At 37.6% G+C, this 19,638-nt stretch overlaps 3 protein-coding genes across 8 annotated transcripts; 2 read left to right on the plus strand and 1 right to left on the minus strand.

Moving 5' to 3' along the window:
• LOC109723923 (mediator of RNA polymerase II transcription subunit 33A-like) lies at positions 264-10,190 on the minus strand. Of its 3 annotated transcripts, XR_002219786.1 has the most exons (13): positions 9,823-10,190; positions 9,621-9,731; positions 8,489-8,842; positions 7,987-8,303; positions 6,646-6,737; positions 6,228-6,555; positions 5,214-5,421; positions 5,018-5,132; positions 4,615-4,782; positions 2,892-3,516; positions 2,493-2,699; positions 885-2,140; positions 264-797 (listed from the first exon to the last, which is right to left on the minus strand). XR_002219786.1 is itself a non-coding variant. In XM_020252436.1 (12 exons), exons 1-12 carry the CDS (start codon positions 10,110-10,112, stop codon positions 1,041-1,043), a joined length of 3,915 nt encoding a protein of 1,304 aa, XP_020108025.1. In that variant the 5' UTR covers positions 10,113-10,190; the 3' UTR covers positions 264-1,040. The 3 variants fall into 3 exon arrangements, 2 of the variants coding, with proteins under 2 accessions (XP_020108025.1, XP_020108026.1); XM_020252436.1 differs by having other exon boundaries at positions 264-2,140; XM_020252437.1 differs by lacking the exons at positions 9,621-9,731; positions 9,823-10,190 and having other exon boundaries at positions 264-2,140; positions 8,449-8,649.
• Positions 13,620-15,716, plus strand: LOC109723924. The gene is made up of 3 exons (XM_020252438.1): positions 13,620-13,940; positions 14,475-14,707; positions 15,265-15,716. Exons 1-3 carry the CDS (start codon positions 13,707-13,709, stop codon positions 15,443-15,445), a joined length of 648 nt encoding a protein of 215 aa, XP_020108027.1. The 5' UTR covers positions 13,620-13,706; the 3' UTR covers positions 15,446-15,716.
• LOC109723729 (immediate early response 3-interacting protein 1-like) lies at positions 16,395-18,580 on the plus strand. 4 transcript variants are annotated; one of them, XM_020252197.1, is made up of 3 exons: positions 16,395-16,517; positions 17,652-17,899; positions 18,203-18,580. In XM_020252197.1, exon 2 carries the CDS (start codon positions 17,654-17,656, stop codon positions 17,888-17,890), a length of 237 nt encoding a protein of 78 aa, XP_020107786.1. In that variant the 5' UTR covers positions 16,395-16,517; positions 17,652-17,653; the 3' UTR covers positions 17,891-17,899; positions 18,203-18,580. The 4 variants fall into 4 exon arrangements, with proteins under 4 accessions (XP_020107786.1, XP_020107788.1, XP_020107787.1 ...); XM_020252199.1 differs by having other exon boundaries at positions 16,450-16,554; XM_020252198.1 differs by lacking the exon at positions 16,395-16,517 and adding an exon at positions 16,610-16,672.

Below are 19,638 nucleotides of genomic sequence, written 5' to 3' on the forward strand. Positions count from 1 at the left end.
AATTTGTTCCTCGATGTGCAATCTAGGACATCAGAGAAATTTTGATTACAATTGAAAAGATAGGTGTTTGAGGTTCTGGCATTTTGGATAGTATTATTTTATAGGTTGTGGTTGGGGCTTGCAATAAGAAAACTACAAGCAACATCAATAATTATATAGAACAGTAATAAACAACAACAACAACAACAACAAAAACAATAATAATAATAATAATAATAATATAGAAATAAATAAAGAAAAAAAGAAAGAGGTTGCTGAGCATGGGAGGGTGGGAAAAGTGAACTGCATCTTCAATTATTAGTGGTAGGAGAGGAGAAGGTAAAAGGAAACTTAAAAACGAAGGAAAAAACAAAGAAAAAGAAAACTAGGGTCTAGGGATTCTTCACTTCTAATATACAACAGCCAAAAGATACTGGCTTGTAACAAATCGAGTGAAAAAAAAAGTAAGGGTAAAAGATTGATGAATGTTAATTCAATACCAGCTAATTTAAGTTTTCCAATTTTCTATCATAAAATTACAAAGATGCAGAAATTTTCAGGAGCGACGAGTTCTTGGAATGATGCGTAGTGAAGCGGTGTGGTGATAGCGTTAGGGAAGTGCAGTATTCTGGTGATTGGAACAGCAATTTACTTATATGTTAGCTATAGGTCTTAACATTTTGCGCGGATGTGTAGCAGGTGTGGTGAATTATTAATTTTTTGATGATAGAGAGAGTGTAGCAGGTGTAGGAACCTATACATATTCCCCGCTCAAGGATGATAATGTTACACGTTCATTATCCATGCCCAGGAAAACCCTGCAATAAAATTAGGGGAATCTATCAAATACATGTTTGAGACATTAAAATACTGGTTGCATAATCAAAATCATGTGGTGTGCTCACGAGGGCGTTCTAGATGTGCTACTTGATGCTTGGGAGTGTGCGAGATTACATATATACAAGTCCATCAGCCGGATCTACGTGACCGTGTTTTGCCGCGAGCTTGCTACAAGTCCAATTGGATCCAATCACGAAGCTCTTCGTTTGCGAAAGATGGCGTCACAAAACGGATTCGACCACCGCCCCCATGGCTGCAGTCCCTCCGCGCTCAAGAAGTGAGAGGGCGAGTTCGCACTCGTGCCAACCTCTAAGCCCACTCGCCAACTTCTTCAGCGTATCCAGCTTCACATCAGGCACCCACAAAGGCACGTACTTGACCAACAAGCCAACAAAGCACGACACGTACGCCTTCCACGTGGCAGGGTCGCAGCCCAGCAATATATTCCCCTCCAGGACCCCCACCATGAAGTCCATGTGTACACGAATCACCCGTACTCTCCTCGACGAATATATCGATGTGTAGGCCGCCGACTTGCTTCTTAGCCCCCAGACAAACGCCCCGGACAAGAACAGCATGTAGGCCATTGCGTAGCCCTCAAGTATACAGGAAACTGGCCCAGCCATGCCTGACTTCTCTTCTCGAGCCGAGAGTAGCACAGTTGGCAAGGTCTCCTCGTACATCACCTGGACCAACAGGCCCCCACCAGCTACACATAGTAAGCTCGCTCCCAGTGACGCCACCTGCTGCACCCCAGAGATGGCTGCAGCCAGCGATCGCCGGCCCGATTTCAGGCGGGCTGCACCGCTAGAGGCCCACTCATTTGCTAACTTGTGGGCCCACTCGATAACAAGCTTGAGTATCACCTCGCTGACGAAATGCGTGTCGTGGAATGTCCGACATGTTCGGAGGTAGAGGAAGCCTGGCGTAATTGGGAGCCGGACCCCTTGTTCAGTGATAGCCTGGCCCAGTAGTCCGATCACGCCCCGATTCGGCATGACGTGAGAGAAGCTTCCTTCAGAGGGAGAAGGGCCGAGAAAGGTCGAGAAGCAGCTTCTGATGAGCTGTGCGACGGCTTCTTTATCGCGGCTGAACGGGGACCGGGTGCATGAGAGAACGATGAAGTCATGCCATCTCCGGACTTTCTGGGTCCAAAGGGATCCTATGATGGGCATGCTTGGCCAGGAGCTCCCCCCCGCACAGTTCTCCAGCGCCTGGCCCACGACTCCGTGGATGTACTCCGAGTTTTTGTCCAGTTTGAATGTGATTGTTAGACTCACGAGTGCCGCCATCGGTAGTGGGAGCATTGGGGGCATTCCACCTTCAAGAGAACAGCAAAATTTTAGGAAACAGGAGAAAGGATAAATGTGAATTATTAATCTTGATTAGATTGAACAAACATATTAGTTGCCAGAGGATATTAAGAATGGCCTTTTATATTCTTAACTACAAGTAGAATTTAATATGCAAAGCATTTCAAAGCAGCAACGCATGAAGGCAAGGACGCTTTAATAAAATACATACTGAAGAAGGATAAAGCAAGAAAAGGCGAAAGAAACAAACGAAGGAGAATAGTTATTTCGACGAGTGCGAAGTTGTCAAAAGTAGAAGTATAGATATCGTCAGGATAAATATCAGCAACACAAAAGTGAAATAGACAATTTCGAACATACGTGGATAACAGCTGTTGACACAGACACCAGCAGACGCAAGAATTTCCTTAATCTCAGATTCAACAGAGTGAAGAGTTGCAGCAGGGCTGGGCCAGTCGGTCCCGTTCATAGCAACCGGTTTCCATATTCCGCGAGTAATTTCTGCCGAAAAGTAGGTGACCATTGCTGCAAGAGAAGCCGGCAAAAAGTCCACAAGATCTCTCAAACCTGCAAGAAATATGATTGAAATATATGAACTCCAGTATAAAAATAAGAGTCATTGCATTCACCATTTGTATTATCATCTCAAATATTAGAATACAATGAGATAATCGATAATTCACTACCGGCTAGAGATAAGAATGGGATTGCATATAAAAGTGAAAGGAAATAAAAATACCATTATGTAATGTTTCTCACCTGTGGTCAAGTCCCGTGACGAAAGCCTTCCGTGTGCACAAGCAGTCAGAACAGCTTCGAGAACAAAAGGAACAGCTTCCAAAAACTCCCATGCAGGTAGTACCGGTCTTTGTAAAGCATCTTCCGAACTACTTACAGGGGATCCACTAACACTACTACTTGAAGTTGATGAAGGGTTACCCTGCCCTACCCCACCCTTGGTCATCTTCCGGCAAATCATGTTCAGAATCTTATTCGCCACTTGGTGAACCGGATTTTTATTACATAGACCCGAAAGGGGCGAGGCTATGCAAGCTTGATTTTGGAAATACCAAGCACGTAATTTTGGAAAGGAGTCGATGTAAACTGGTTGACTTGGTCCTTTCTGGAGAGCTACACGGCTATTGTGCATCAACAAGAGATAGTCTAGGGTTAGTTCCATCCTAACTGAGCCTCCACGGCCGGCCATACAGTGTTCCTGAGGGGGTTTATAAAATTTCCAAAGGCGAAGAAGGAAAAGGAATGCGCATGAAAAAACTGAATAAACAGAAGGCTCATCGAAAGTTGTTGATCTATGGTTGGACGGAGGTGGTAGTGACCCAAAAGTCTCACAGAGCGGCATCAAAGCCACAGCAACTTCCGGAACCTGCAGGAAGGGTTGATTCGTGTAACATAAAAACAAAAAATGTCAGGTAACGACGACAGAAAATTGAGCAAAGGATAAAATTTTTGTTTTATTCAGATTTGCAGTTGCATAATACAGAAAAATTACCAGCACTGTAACAGCTATATGTTAGAATACTTTTTTTTTTTGAGAGAGAGAGATAGGCAGCATGCTACCCGCTTCGTTTATTTTATTTTTAGAAATAAATTTAGCTGGAATTGTGAATCAACTAAGATTCGAACTTGGAATCTCGAATACCAACTACCAAGCCTTTTGCCACTTGCGCTAGGGACGGTCGGTTGCATGTTAGAATACTAAAAAGAAAAGTTAATGCTTCTGGCTAATAGAGAAGTTATTTCTTATGCTCTAGTATTTACCTCCATCCATGATAAAGATAACAAAGAATAAAGGTGCTTAAAATTAGGGCTAAATTATAAAAAGCTCCCTTGCACTTTAGCCCGAGTCTCAATTACCTCCTCGCATCACAAATTGCATTAATTATCACTATAGTCATCATCTCAAATAGATCCAAAAAATTTTAAAAATTGGCAAATTAGGTTGTAAAACTAGACTAAAACGAGTTGACATACCATATTGTTCCACATCTCAACGTATATCCAATTAGCAACTCAAAAATATATATAAAACATTTAGATAAATGAGATATCCTATTTTGCTAATATACTATCAAAATTGATAGTTTATAGAGCAATTTATTCAATTTATATGATTCTATTGCATTACTTATAGATAACTTTATGTGCAAATTTATTTTTACAAAGCTTTATAACGGAATTCAACAATTATTCCAAATAGCTGGACGTATTTGAGACAATGACAATGTGTAGGGAGAAAATTGTTGTAATTTTTTATGCAGGGGGATAATTGATACAAGCGTTCAAGTGCAAGGGGTTTTTTTACAATGTAGCCTAAAATTAGTATCTATCCAACGTAAAACAATCATCAAGTCCTGCTAATAATGAAATCTCATGTTTAGAGGTCAGTGTTTAGAGGTCAGTACAACATAGCAAAAACTGATTTGAATCAATGAATAATGACAGTGAAAGCCAAAACACTTACCATCCCGTATAAAGAAAGAATGTGAACAGTATCAGCAGAAGAAACCCCAAACAAGAGAGCATTAAGCATAGGCATGTGACCAACAAAATGGCTCCCACTTCCAGGTACTGAAGAATCAGAAGACAAAGGAGGAGACAACAGCTTGACCACAATGCGCACCACATGTTCCTAAATAATAAAGAGACAATTTGACCGAAAAATGAGGAAAGAAATCATGACTAGAATCTGAGCAGCAAAAGGTACAATGAGATTTTATGTGAAGTAACTAACAGAACTGAAATAAGGCAGAAGTCTAAAAATTAGAGGAAATAGCCGATCCATTATTCATCTTCAGCTGTAATATTTCATATTACGGTACAAAAATGTAATGTATGTATTGGATTCCGTCTGTATAGGAATCTACCTGAATATGCCAGCCGCGGACAAAGGATGCACCGCATAGAATCCTTGAAGCAGCTGACTTTTCCTCGTCAGAACCATTTAATGCTATATCATACAACTTCTCCAGTTCTGCTACACTGGACAAGCAAACAGGAATGATGATTTTGAGGAAACTGAATCACATAACCAGTATCAAGACTGATATTTAAATACAATACCTTGAAGCAGGAGTTGCCATAAGAGCATTTTTTAGTGAAACAGTAAGTGGAGCACCTTGCATGAAGGTTGACCAAGGAGAGTCCTGAGTTAGCATAGGATCTTTTGAAGTAATAGAGGAAATCACATAACCAGGCCAAAAATAAGCAGATGTGTCGAGCAAATTCCTTGCAATGCAGGCTTCAACTATAAGATGCAGCATGTTACCGACTGCAACAGCAAAATAATGGTGAGAAGAAAAGCCAAAAAGGTGAAATAAACCAGCTTAACTGAAAAGTGTCTTAATAAATACTGCAAAGCCAGAAAAATAACGCATCACTTCATCTGAATAGCAAATCAGTTATCCTTCAAATTGTTTATTCTTGCAAGCATAAACTGTTGTGCACATTTTAATAAACTCACCCTACAAATCAATTGCTCTTGCAAACATAAACTGCTGTACACACTTATTCAATATGCACAGAAGGATACAAGCAAAGAAATAACCGACAAATGAGCAGGACAATACTATGGGTCTATTTGAAGATAGGCTTCTTTCAATCTTGTAAAGTGAACGTTTGTAATCAAAGTATTTGATCAAAGTAGTGAACGTTTGTGATCAGAGCACAATAATTTTCTCTTAATAGCTATTTGTTCCAGATGCATAAAGGTAATGTAAGGATCTCTGAATTTGATTTGTCCTGAAAAAGAAAAAAAATATATAATAGAGGTACAGAATTCTCTCATTGTCCCAAAGTTCAGCAGAAGTAGATAACATCAGATGCAATCTATATATGTATCGCTGGCCTGTTTTCCTTGGTTGATTACTTTGTTATCTGCCAAGATCTCAGTCGTACTTAGTCTTTGTGAAGAACGTTTACTCATCAATACAAACCACGTAATGTGCTTTGCTTTGTTACTACATTGACAAAAACTTATTGTGGAAAAACTTCAGGGTTTGTTTACTGTGTCATCTAAGTCCTGACATTTTTTCACAAGAGAGCAAATATGTGTCTAAACTAAGAGAATAAAGCGACCTGCTTTTGGAGAAGAATCATTGCGACCAACCATGCCAAGATTCCCACTCCCAGTCTTGAAATTTGAAATGAAAACCGCTGCTTTTGTAGCTGCACTATTAGCAGCATTTATCACAGATGGAGGAGGTGAAAGAAGACTAGAAAACTGTGCTAGGACCTGAAGAGAAGATATTAATCCCTGCCTTCTAGAAGGAACTTTATTTCCTTCAGTTTCAAGCATTTCATTTTCATCCTTCAGAAGAGGAGCAATTGATGAAGGAAGGATAGCCAATAGCATGCATAATCTTGCATCAAGGTGTGGAATAGGTCCTTCCAAAGGCTCTCGATCCTATTTAGCAGATTCATGGTATTAACATTAGACTATCAGAACATTTTAATTCCAGAAAAAACATTTGAGTAACAGAAGAAATATCTCAACTCGTTGGATAAGTCGGAGTGCTGAAAGCCAGAGAGCAAGGAAAGTTTCTAGCCAGCTTGCCTCATTAATTATTTGGAGCGTCTTGGTCAGTTCTGAAAAGAAGTTATAACAGGTCAACATTGACACAGCAAAGACTCGAGTGAATATATATATATATGAGTAGGACTTGTGTGCTATTAGGAGCACGGAGGCCTCTGTGCTCCTAAATCGTTTTCGATGATGGGACTTTCGAAACGATAATCAACTCCGTTAGATTTGATCTAACATATTTGAAGTATTTAGAAAATAATTTTTGCGGATTTTCAATATGATTTACCTATTGATCGAAAGAATTCAAAATCAACAATTTTTTACAAGTTTAACGGTGTAGAAATATTCAAAACAGACGAAATTTTGATGAAAAATTCTTTATACTATCTACAACAAGATCAATATCTCTAATAAAAAACTTTAGTGCTACATCATAACTTTTTGTGAAATTTTTACTTTCCACCATTGATTTTTAGTTCTTTTGAGGTAAATGATATCGAAAAACTGCAAAAATTATTTTCTAGATAGTTCAAATACGCTAGATCAAATCTACCAGAGCCGATCGTCGATTCGAAAGTTATATCATCGAAAACGGCTTAGAAGCACAGAAGCCTCTGTACTCCCAATAATACACAAGTCCTACTCTCTCTCTCTCTCTCTCTCTCTCTATATATATATATAGAGCTAGGCTCCTATGCTTTCAAAAGTACGGGGACTTCCGTACTTATAAGTTGCTTTCGATGATAGGACATCCGATTCGATAATCGGCTCCGTTAAGCATAATCTACGCTACTAGAACTATTTAGAAACCAAATTTTATAATGTTTTTACTTTATCTAGTGAACAAGTAGCCTCAAAATAAATGGCAAAAAATAAAAATCTCACAAAAAATAGTGATAAAATACTCAATTTTAAATCGAAAGTGTTGATCTTACTCTTAATGTTAAGTAGAATTTTCTATTAAAGTTTCATATAATTTGAATTGTTCTACACCGTTGAACTTACAAACGTGCCACATCGGCTATTAAAATAGTCATTTTTTAGACCCTTTGATCACTTGGTAAATAATGTCGGAAAATTATGAAATTTGATTTTTGAATAGTTCTAATAGCGTAGATCATTCCTAACGGAGCCGATCGTCGAATCGGATGTTCTATCATCGAAAACAACTTATAAGCACGGAGGCCTCCGTACTTTCAAAAGCGTAGATGTACTCTCTCTCTCTCTCTCTCTCTCTCTCTCTCTCTCTATATATATATATATATATAGCAAATTGATGTGTGAGAATATGAACCACAAATATGTGAGCACCTGTAAGTATCTCAATAGCAGATATTGCATGCAGCTGTCTCCCATCCATTGCATTTTCCATAAACATATCAATACAAATCCAACAAGCAGCCTTTCCAGCTCCAGAAATGTGAGATAGAAATGAATTACCAGGTGCAGCATCAATCAGAACTCCCAGAAGCTGACGCTTATTTAATTGGTACTCCATGTTCATTGCTCTTTGAACATTTGCAAACAAACTATCTATTATGTGGTTGGCCGATACTAAACTCTTTGATCCTGATTTATGAGCTTCAATGAACCGCAGTCTCTGAAGTAGACCATTGAACTTTTCAGGCCTGGCCTAGCATGAACAAATCATCAATAAGACTTGAAGGTTCCTAGACAAATTTCTCCACATTCCCACGAAGATTTTCTAGGCATATTATAGAAATGTCATGGCTAAATAGATATAACTTAAAATAATTATAATGCAGCTCCGACCTTATAAGAAAAGGCAAAAATGAGAGAAGATACAGCATACATGTTGAGGTGGATGAGACGAAGAAAAACATGGGTCTTTCTATTTGCAGCCATCTTTTCTACAACCTCTAGAGCCAGAAGGCTGTTCGTTCTACGCAGCTGTTCACGGTGCTCATTTCGCTTATCATTTGAACTTCCTTTATAATCTATATCCATGGTCTGTTGTCCTTCGATAGAGAGGAAATTGACGTGCCCATCTCTTGATACAAATGGCAAACCAAAGTCTTTAAGCGTGCAATCAATCAAACTTGTTATAACACATAATGTGAATAAAACTACAGCAAGTCCAATATCCATTTGGTCAACTCCATAGGTTTGCGAAAGTTGCAGAGCCTCATCTATAGATTTTGTTATCCTGCAAGATATTAGCAGTTAACGAGGTTGATATATTGCACATAATTATAGTAAGATCACAAAATAAGATACACATATATATATACATGTATCTTGCTAGGCCCAAAATAAGATATCAACCTTGTTCCACATAAGATATTGTTAAAAAACTTAGTTGTATATCATTTCATAATTAATCTGTGCTGCTTCATGACTCGAGAATCTTTTAGTTGAATACAGTTTGGAAATAGAATATCTACAGTGTAATCTTGCTCAAGAGCCACCAGGAATATGTCTCTGCTCTCGTCACGCACATTAGTATGCAGCAGTAGCAAGTGTTTACTAACTCAGCCTTTGGTACCTATTTGGATTAGCTTTTGGAACAACTACTCTACTCTATACAACAGAAAAGCTTCTAGAAACGAGTTGTTTAGCTAAGGAATAGTTTGGAGCTTTTGCTCTGGCATGAAGCTGCAGGACATCGTAGGCCTCAAAAGTAGATGCTCCAAATATAAGCTTCTGCTTCTGCAAATTTCAGTATTAAAACAAGCAAGCTATTATTACTTTTTTGATCTGCTCTGCTCTAACCACGCTTCTGCAGAAGCTTCAGCTCAGCCAACCAGGGCCTAGCAAGAGCTTTTTTTGCTCCACAACTAAAAAGTACTATATCATTCCTTACACTTCATGCACCTACAATCATCGTAGAGACTTCGAAACAAAAAGATAAATATACGATTTGGATTCATAACTTAAAAACAGGAAACAATTCTATTCCAATCTAAATTTAACTGCACACTTACTTATCTCTACAAGGTCCAGCCTCCAACATAGAAGATGACAACATATACCGATTGAGCAGCTCCAGATAAAGCCTGTAGGCCTCCGGCTGAGCCCGGCGATTCGGTATCACCCTAAATCCACAAATACAACTTTAAATTTAGCAAAAAAATCACCAAAAATCCCAAATAAATACGAGTTTAAACAGGAAGAGTTGCTCATCACCTTGGAGTGAGGAGGGCGAGGGTGTGGAGGGGCGAGAGGAGGCGCGACGCCATGGCCTGGTCGAGGAGCTTCCACAGCGAGGGGGTGTTGTGGGCGAAGCAGAGGTTGGAGACGAGCACGGCGGCGAGATCGGGGTTCGGGAGCCCTAGGCCCTTCTCCTGGACGCAGCGCCCTACCTCCACCGCACGAAGCAGCGGCGGGTCGCCGCGCGCTACCGCCGCCATGACCCGCCTCTCGAGGTCGGCCGCGGCTGCGGCGGAACAGGCGGCGCCGACCTCGGCGACCTCCATCGCCGCCGCGTAGATCCCGCCGGAGGGTTTCGCTCCGCCGTGCGCAGGCGAGAGGTAGGAGACAAAGTAGAGAAAGAGAGGGGGACATGCGCATAAGGAATGCGTACGGGAATGTCTATAAAACTATAAATGGACGGAGGAGATGAGAGGCATGGTGGGGCCCTAACAGTTACAACCGTTGGATCGGATGCCCTGGAGCATCCTCTGTCTGTCTGAGTTTAGGTTAAAATGTCTAGAACACCCCTCATCTATGCTACAATTCAATATGCCCCATTGACTTCTTCTTTTCAGACACTCCCAGTCGCAAATCTCTTTTTTTTTTTTTTTTTTTGTGAGTACTTAGTTCTGAGTTAATTGCATCAAAAATTCAGTTTTTTTTGACCGAGTACTTTCTAGTTCTAAGTTTTTATACTCCTAAAAAAAATTTATATTGTTTATATTACTCAAAAAAAAATTAAGAGGTTACATCGATTTTTAAACCATACGAACAAAATCAAACTAAGAACCTCTTCAACAGCATTCCAAATAAAAAAAAACTAATAAAGTCAACCGATTTTATAAACTTGTAAATTTTACTAACTAAAAAACACCAATAAAACCAACCATCTCTAGAGTAAGTGGTAAAGAGCTTGGTCGTTGGTACCTGCGTTCTAAGTTCGAATCTTAGTTAATTCACATTTTCAGCTAAGTTTATTTCTAATTAAAATAAATGAAGTAGGTAGCGTGCTATCTATCTCTTTCAAAAAAAAAAACACCAATAAAAAATTAATTTAAAAAGGCCAAAAAATTGATGCCAGATAGTTGAGGGGTCTTAGTGCATTTTTCGCCCTTGAATTCAAGCGCGGGCCGGTTATTGGTCTGCTAGTGGGAGGTAGACTTGGACCGATTGGTATATAATCGGAGTACAAATTAACGCACCAGATTTTATTCGCACCCACTTTCGCACCTAAACAAATGCGGCCTTGATTCGAACACGTGGGCGGATTCGCGAGAGTACAGGTAATGGGTGGAAGTTTTGGCAACGTAACGCGTGGCGTTTTTTGTAAATTAATTAGCTTGTTTTGGATGGGTTTATGCGCACGAAACTAGATAAATTTGACTAGTAATGAAATTATTTATAAATAAATAAAAGAAAACATGTTAATTAAAAAGCAATATAAATATATTTTTGGAAAAACTTCAAAAACATCTCATGTGGTTTCGCACTTTTTCATTTTAGTACCCTATGGTTTAAAGTAAATCAAGTTAGTACTCTGTGGTTTCTCATTTTATCACTTTAGTACCCTGTGATTTAAAGTGTATCAAATTAGTACTTTGTAATTTTATTTTTGTATCAAGTTAGTATCTTGTGGTTTATTTTTGTATCAAGTTAGTACCCTGTGGTTTTTAAACCATAGGATACTAAAGTGATAAAGTGCAAAATTACAGGATACTAACTTGATACCCTTTAAACCATAGGATACTAGAGTAAAAAAGTGCAAAATCATATTGTACTAACTTGATATATTTTAAATCACAGATTACTAAAGTGAGAAAATGTGAAACTACAGGAGAGTATTTGAAGTTTTTTCTATATTTTTTGAGCAAATATGTGGATCTCATTCCAAAAAATCTTCTGAAGCCATTGAAGCACAAGCAAAAGCTCAAAATTTTGATTTTGTAAATTAACATTCTGAGTACCCGCTCGTTAAATTAGCTAGTTTGTGGTTGGTGAAAAAAAAAAAAATTAACGTCGAGAAAAAAAATAACATATTATTCATTTTATTTATTAAAAAAATAAATTTATTTATAAATATGATGCAGCAAAAAAAAATAAAATAAAATAAAAATAATTAAAGGCAAAACTACAAAAGAAAAAAAAAAAAAGAAAAAAGTCTCCTAACGCCGAGAAACTTCCCCCCATTGTCTCACCATATTGGAGACTTTCGAAGAATAGTCAATGGCGTATAATTGTGTGATATATAAAGATTTGATTGTATGTTATATTATATTATTATATTCTATTTTGGATAACTAATTCTATATTAAATAGTTGCTGTACATCACTAGAACTTTTTAACTGTACAGTTATATATTATAATATTTATATATATAACTCAATCTCCTATTAATTAAATAATAATGTAAAGACTAAATCCTCTAAGGTCCAAGTCCAAGCTTTAATTAAGTCTAAGATCAATAATTATTATTAATATAAAATCTCTCTTCGTTACCTTGAAAGGGACGTGCCTTTCATGCGATATACTCGTGATGCAACTTAAGCCGCTTGCCGTGATGACTCGGGCGAGTTGACTCTTATTATGAGCCACTACCGCATTATACGTTTCTTTAGGCCCCACATCCATTAATTTGGCAATAAATACTGTTTATGTACGTTTCCTATGATGTAGATGATTAGTCGCACTTTAGAAAAGTATAAATAAATTAATTAACACAAGTACATTGCAATTTGCTAGCTAGTAGAGCATCGCGATCGTGGATAGAGAAGTCAACGGGTCGGATTTGAGGTGGATTTTCAAAAATCCGAATCCGAATCCGACTCCAAACCCGAGACCCGAACTTGAATCTGAATCCGAACCCGACGGATTTTAACCCGAAACAATTTTTTTTTTCAATATTTCAAAATATATTATATTAAATCTAAATTTTTAAAATACAAATTCAAATCTAACATCAAATATATATATATATATATATATATATATATATATACTAATATATATAATCAATAAATTCGGCCGGTTCGGACCCCTCAGGGTACAGTAAAAATATCGCAATCATATTATATCCATCGGCATATATCTGTTTCATCGGGTTCGGGATTCAGATAAAATTTGGTATCCATTACTATTGACATATCCTAATCGTTAAATAAAAACTAATCTAAACAATTATGAATTCAAACTAAAATTCAAACTTGGATCTTCAGCTCAGTTATAACACCAGCTTTTTTGCTCACTTGCTCTAGAGACGGTCGAGATAAATTCCAAAATTTTAAATATTATGTTGTAAACATTTTTTAAAAATAGATACTTATATAAATGAGATGATAAATTTGGGTAATGATGTTTATTATGAATCTAAGAAGGTCTGACGTGATTGGTTTTCAAAATTGTTATTGCTTATACATTGGCCATCGCGAAGTGCCGTAATCAAATTTATATACGTTGTATTTTAATGTTAAATACTATTTGTATATTTATTATGAAATATTGAGTACATTGCCACGAATTATAGAGAAAACTTATGAAATATTGAGTACATTGTATAAGATAAAAGGATAAATTTAAATTTTGTTTAAAGTATCACATACTTGCGATGCAGAGATAGCCTACGGATCGGGGAGATCATCATCCTACCAATAAATAAATAAAAAAATAAAAATAAAAAAATGTTTTTTTTTAAAAAAAAATCATGGGCCCCACCAGCCCCTAAACAATGGGCTGTACACAATGGGCTGTAGCCCAACGCAAACTCAAACCTATTAGAGAGTGTGCACACTAGATCAAGCTATTACGGATAAGGCACTTCTCACTCTCTCTCTCTCTCTCTCTCTCTCCTCTTCCTCCTCCTCGGAGCTCATAAACGCCACCAATGGTGGCTCCGGCAACCCTAGCTCTCCGACCATGGCTCGTCCCCGCGCCGAGCCGAGCCGATAGGGCCCGGTCCCTTCACACTTCCCCTCTTCTCCTCCCTTCCACCTCCGTCCATCTCCAATCCAACGGCGGAGCCACCAAGCTCTTCTCCACTTGTAATCGGGTCTCTTCCATCCGAGCCGTCGCCGTCGACTCCGATCAGCTCGGCTCGTCCGAGCCGCCTCAGCAAATTGTAATCCTCTTCCCCCATCTCCCTTATTCCCCTCTCGTAATTTCTCTTTGTTTTTCTCTTTTTTGGGCGGGGGGGTTTACTTTAGTTTAATTTCATTGTAAATTTCGCTCAACACATCCCGTGTTCTTCAATTTTTAAAAATGTACGGAGAGTCCTTAACTAGAGGGTATTTTGAAATAGACCCTTCAATTTGTTATTTTGATACTTCTAAACTCTCCTTGATTTCTTAAAATTAATGGCTCCATTGTTATCACCTGCTATCAAAAGTTGATGAAATATACGATTCCATCAGCTAAAGACAATTGTTCAGAATCATTGTTAAATTAATAAAAATTCACAACAACTTGAATCAAACAAATCAAAATTTCAGAAATGTCAGTCGAGAGAAGAAGGAAAAAAAAGCCCATTTCTGGACCCCTGGTACATTTTTACGAGGATAATTGGTATAACAAGTATATAAAAACCCATCCTTTATATATATATATATATATAATTTAGAGAATGTGATAATGGGAGAGAGTGATGAAATTACAGGAGAAACCAAAGAAATACTACTTCGTGGTGGCGAATGCTAAGTTCATGCTGGATGAAGAGGAACACTTCAAGGAGCTGCTCTACGAGAAGCTCCGGCTCTACGGGGAGCGCAACAAGGAGCAAGATTTCTGGCTCGTCGTCGAGCCAAAGTTCTTGGACAAGTTCCCCGACATCACCAAGCGCCTGAAGAGGCCTGCAGCCGCCCTCGTCTCCACCGACCGCCCCTGGATCACGTAAACTCCACCACTAAATTTCTAGCAATGAGTATCAGTTTCTCTCCTGTTATAACGAATTCGCATTGAAATATTGAAGCCGCAATAACTTGGTTTTGGAGAAGGTTTGGTTGAAGGAAATTGGCTCTAATCTGTTAGGAAAAATGACATTTTGAAGATTCAGCAACACCGTAATCCTGCAATAGCTTTCTTGCTGCAACAGATACAGTAGTTTTGAAATTGGAACTTCTTTCACAGCTCAGAAGAATCGGGAATGAAATTTTAAAACACCATTCTCTAGTAGCCTTACGCAGCTTCGGCATTTAGTAGTATGTTGTTTCGCATTTCACAAGAAGGTCACTTCCTCTAATATAAGCAGTGAACTTGAACTCTCTGCAGTTAAGTGAGTTGGGAGATCTACGTGGTATGACACAACAGATGTTCATTTATGCTACATTTATAGAAACTTAAAAAGAATGCATTATTTGATATCAAGCATAGTATCCTTCTTTTGCTTGTTCCCTTCTGTTCCATGTAATTTCTATTTATGTTTCCTAAAATTGCAATGGTATTTGCAGGTTCATGAAGCTGAGGCTGGACAGAGTTTTGTCCGACAGCTTCGACGCAGACACGCTTGAGGATGCTTTGGCGTGCAATCCCGTGGATTTGCATTTCGAGAAGCCGGAGATTTGGACCGCACCTTACAAGAAATATGAGTTCGGGTGGTGGGGGCCATTCTTACCTCCGCCATCAATCTAGCAGAAACTAGGCATAGGAGGATTATGTATATCTGCTGAAGTTTCATGATACCTGCAAATAGCAACGAGTGTAACCTTGCATTAATTTTGTTCAATTGTGAGATCTTATGTAGGCTTAAGTTGTAGGTATCTGTGAGTTCAATTTGCTATAATACTTTGCTGAAGAATTTTCATGTTGATCTCGATAGAGAATTTGCTGTGGGCTTCAGTGGTTTGTAGTATGTTTAAGTTACGGATCCATTGTCGCAAGAATGAAAAATTAGTAGTTTCTTCAATGTTTAAGTTACGGATCCATTGTCGCAAGAATGAAAAATTAGTAGTTTCTTCTTTTTTTTTTCAATGCGAAACTCGGACTTTCTTTCACTCAGTAATGTGGTTGGTAATTTTTTATTCAGTTGTTTCTGCTGCATTACCTTGATGGATAGAAAATCCAAATCTGATTTTAAATTCATGGAAATAGATCAAGTTTTTATCTAAATGTAAAATTAAACGAGAGTAAAAACCAAAATATGTCCACATGATATTTAAGTTATGAAAATAAAACTAAGCAAAATTGGGTAAAAATATGCTATACCATATCTCCTATTTTTTAACAAATATAATGAGCCACCGACTGTTACTAGCGTAAGTGGCAAAAGAGTTTGGCGGTTGGTATCCGAGATCTAAATTCGAATTCTAATTAATTTATTTTTTCAGCTAAATTTATTTTTAAATAAAATAAACGAAGATGCATTTCGTCTTTTGAACCGCCTCGATCTGCTAAAATTCATGCACGCCCCGTATGGAATATAGTGGTTCTGCAACGAATTTTCCCTGACCGCGAAGGAAACGGGCGAAACGCTAGGGACCCGGATCCGCCCCATTTGCAACTCTAGCCGTAGCGAGCCGCGCAATTGGGCCTTATTGGAATAAGGCCTGAAAATCCGTACCCGACCCATAATGGCCTCTAGTTGGCCGCAAAATCCCTAACCTTAATCCTCTCACTGCAACGCGATCACCGTTCCACGAAAGCGGCGAGATCGCGATCAACCCCTTAAACCTCCACCGTCTCTTCTCCTTTCCCATCGAACACCGTACATCTCTCCCCCACTTTTTTTTTTTTTTTTCCGGGTTAATTTTTTCCCTTCTAAATGATGATGTATTTAGTAACCGATAATTTTTTAATGATCGCGTCATATTTTTTTCTTCTAATTGATTCGTCTTTTTGGTTGCATTAGAAGCCCATTTTGGAAATTCGAAAATTTTCTCGCATTAAATTGCTGTTTTATTTCTATTTTTGTTAATATTTTGTTTGTGCAATTTATTAATTTATTAAATTGCTTGTAGAGTACCTATTCATCATCGCATTCATGAGCTTGATATCAAATATGTAAATTGATCGATGTAGAGGTTAATTAGATGTCATCTAGAGGGAAAGTGTTTCTCTCTCTCTCTCGCTCTCTTTTTGCTTTTGATTTAATGGATTATTCATGGAGGTGTTTGTTATTTCACAGGAGAACAATCTCACTTTTTTTAAAAAAAAATTGTGGGTAAAAAAGTATGTAACTAATCTTAACTAAGAATTGAGTCATTTAGTGGTTATTTTGTTATAAAATTTTGGTACATTTATGGTAAAGCAAGTGATGTGTTCGAATTTTGTGACAGAAGGGCTATCAAAACTCTCAAATCAAACAAACTGAAAAGTGTCGACACCAAAATCAAAACTTTCAAAGGTTTGATAATTATTTCAAAATTAGACCAAACTATAGGGCAGAGTCCAAAATCACGACGATTTTAAGCCTCGGCCTGTTGTATAGACATGCCATACCCTTTACATTATGCATAAATAAATCCTATTCTATTAGGAGAAACTAGAGATATGATCTAAAGTTTAGCTCTTTTAGATTGTATAAGGCATATCATTTGTCATAGATTCTAAAGAACTAACCAAGCAGGAACAGCATCTGAAGATGTCAGAACTAAATTAGATCTTGGCAATTTTGATCTTCTATTTTTTTGGGAGGGACTTACTTCTCTTCATGTGTGTTCTTTATCTATTTAGATTCTGTTTCTCTTCACTTTAGCATCTCTTTGTGTACTTAAGTGCTTGCTTTCGAAATTTCTTTGGTTTCTGTAAATGAGATTCACCCGAGATAATTAACATGCTTCGTTTAAACAAGAACAGTTATCACTGTAATGAAAATAATAGAAAAGCATTATGTTTTCAGGAATGGGGTTGTGGATGTTGCTCGAGGGACTTCTACTTATTGCAAATGCTTTAGCAATATTGAATGAGGACCGATTCCTTGCTCCTCGAGGATGGAGCTTCTCTGAAGTTTCAGGTAATGGCCGAACAAAGACACTGAAAGGCCAGATCGTTGGACTTATCTATGCTACCCAGTATCTGAGAGTGCCGTTGATAATTCTTAATGCTGTCATCGTTGTCGTGAAGTTGGTTTCCGGCTGATTTTATTAGGTGTGATTTCAGTTTCATATTGATTTTATTTATGTAGGAAATATACATTATGGAAAGTAATAATAAAAAATTTGCTTTGTAACTTAGGAGTTCAAATATGTCCTCCAAAAGTCGAGAACATCAATGTATCCACTTTTTCCTGTTGAGGAACCTAATCTGGTCCCAATGCAACCAGATACAAGCTCCAAGCCCTAAACATCTTTTTTAGCAATTTTTCTTTCCGACCAATCCTTTTTAGCGATAGTGAAACTGTGAAAGTACGACCTATTAATACATTGTGTTAACGAGCATTTGTTTTTGCAGGCTATTAAAGAAGTAACTCCAGAAGGGAAAGGATGAAATTATGGCCAAAAGTTCATGAGGGATTGCAATTTGCCGCTCTGCATTTCTCTGGCATTTCCGAGCCAATATGCTTGGGTAGATCTGTTGGATGTTTTCGTTTTGAGAATCTCGTTTCGCACCTCACCCTGTATCTCTAATCAAGACTCTGGTTGTGCTTAGTTACAGCCATCTTTTGGTTTCTGATCTTTGTTTGGTAGTTTCAATTTGATGTAATGTTGTGTTCATCTCTGATCGAGAAAACCACTTTAAGTGGAATCTATTAAATACGAACTTTATCTGAGAAACAGTTCAGTTGATCATTACATATCAGTAAGAATTTGTGACAGAATATTAGTACTATATTTGGCTAGTCATCTTTTTATTTCTAATGCCATCAAAGTTGTCCATGTTTATTCAGAACCTGGTGGTGTGGTATTAATTGAAAGCTATATTTAGTCAGAAGATAGCAGACAATGTGTTGGATTTTCACACCCTATGAATTATATACCAAATAAAATTGGGTTTTTAATGTTCTCTGAAAAAGGTTATTAGTTGGTAAGGATAAACTTCAGTTACCACCTCTGTAGTTTCGCACTTTCTCACTTTAGTGCCTTGTGGTTTAAAGTGTATCAAGTTTGTGTCCTGAGGTTTCATTCTTATTTTTTCGTCAGTTTTTTCGTTAATATTTCGTTAATTATATACAAAAAGCTTCAGATACTCCACCTAGATTTATCGAATATTCACTTTAGTACCCTTTAATTTTAACTTTGTCACTAATTTAATGAAAAAAATTAGTGGAATCGATAATAAAAAGATAAAAATGAAACCACAGGATACTAAATTGATACACTTTAAATCACGGGATACTAAAGTGAGAAAGTGTGAAACCACAGGGGTGGTATTTGAAGTTTTTCCTAGTTGGTAATAATGTTTGTATAATAAAAGTGTTATCAAACAAGTTGGATAAAAATATGGTATTACAGCTGCAGATTACTGTAGACCAAGCCAATCTAAATTCAGTAGAGCTTGTTATGAAAATTCCTGGGATAATTTACTGCAAGATTTTTCAATTACAGAGTTGAATTCATCTTGCTGGAACAATATATTGACAGAATTGCTGAAACTACCATACTTCCATTGCCAATCTTGAGACTTACTAATATAATCAGTGAAACACCAAAAGTGTGGTAAAAGATTATGCAGCACGGATTACCGTGCCAATCTGTATGGTCTAATAACTGCCTGCTGTGCCGATAAGATTCGTATGGAATATAAAATAAGGCACGTGCCAAAGTGTACCAGTACGCTTTACGATATGGAAGGCACTGTTATTGGCACGACAATTTTTGGTATAATATAGTGATCAGTTTAAAATATCAACCTTCAATATGTAATAATGAAAAAAAATTAAGCGGACA

The sequence above is a fragment of the Ananas comosus genome, linkage group 18, assembly GCF_001540865.1.
Source record: "Ananas comosus cultivar F153 linkage group 18, ASM154086v1, whole genome shotgun sequence".
Taxonomy (NCBI): Eukaryota; Viridiplantae; Streptophyta; class Magnoliopsida; order Poales; family Bromeliaceae; genus Ananas; species Ananas comosus.

Excerpts from the sequence above, each read along its gene's own strand:
- LOC109723923 (XM_020252436.1), bottom strand. The coding sequence starts at position 10,112 with ATGGAGGTCGCCGAGGTCGGCGCCGCCTGTTCCGCCGCAGCCGCGGCC. Across the intron at positions 6,738-7,986 it reads TGCTATTGAGATACTTACAG|AACTGACCAAGACGCTCCAA; the intron begins GTGCTCACATAT and ends ACTTCTTTTCAG. Across the intron at positions 3,517-4,614 it reads TTCTTTCTTTATACGGGATG|GTTCCGGAAGTTGCTGTGGC; the intron begins GTAAGTGTTTTG and ends CCCTTCCTGCAG.
- LOC109723924 (XM_020252438.1), top strand. The coding sequence starts at position 13,707 with ATGGTGGCTCCGGCAACCCTAGCTCTCCGACCATGGCTCGTCCCCGCG. Across the intron at positions 13,941-14,474 it reads CCGAGCCGCCTCAGCAAATT|GAGAAACCAAAGAAATACTA; the intron begins GTAATCCTCTTC and ends ATGAAATTACAG. Across the intron at positions 14,708-15,264 it reads ACCGACCGCCCCTGGATCAC|GTTCATGAAGCTGAGGCTGG; the intron begins GTAAACTCCACC and ends TGGTATTTGCAG.
- LOC109723729 (XM_020252196.1), top strand. The coding sequence starts at position 17,642 with ATGTTTTCAGGAATGGGGTTGTGGATGTTGCTCGAGGGACTTCTACTT.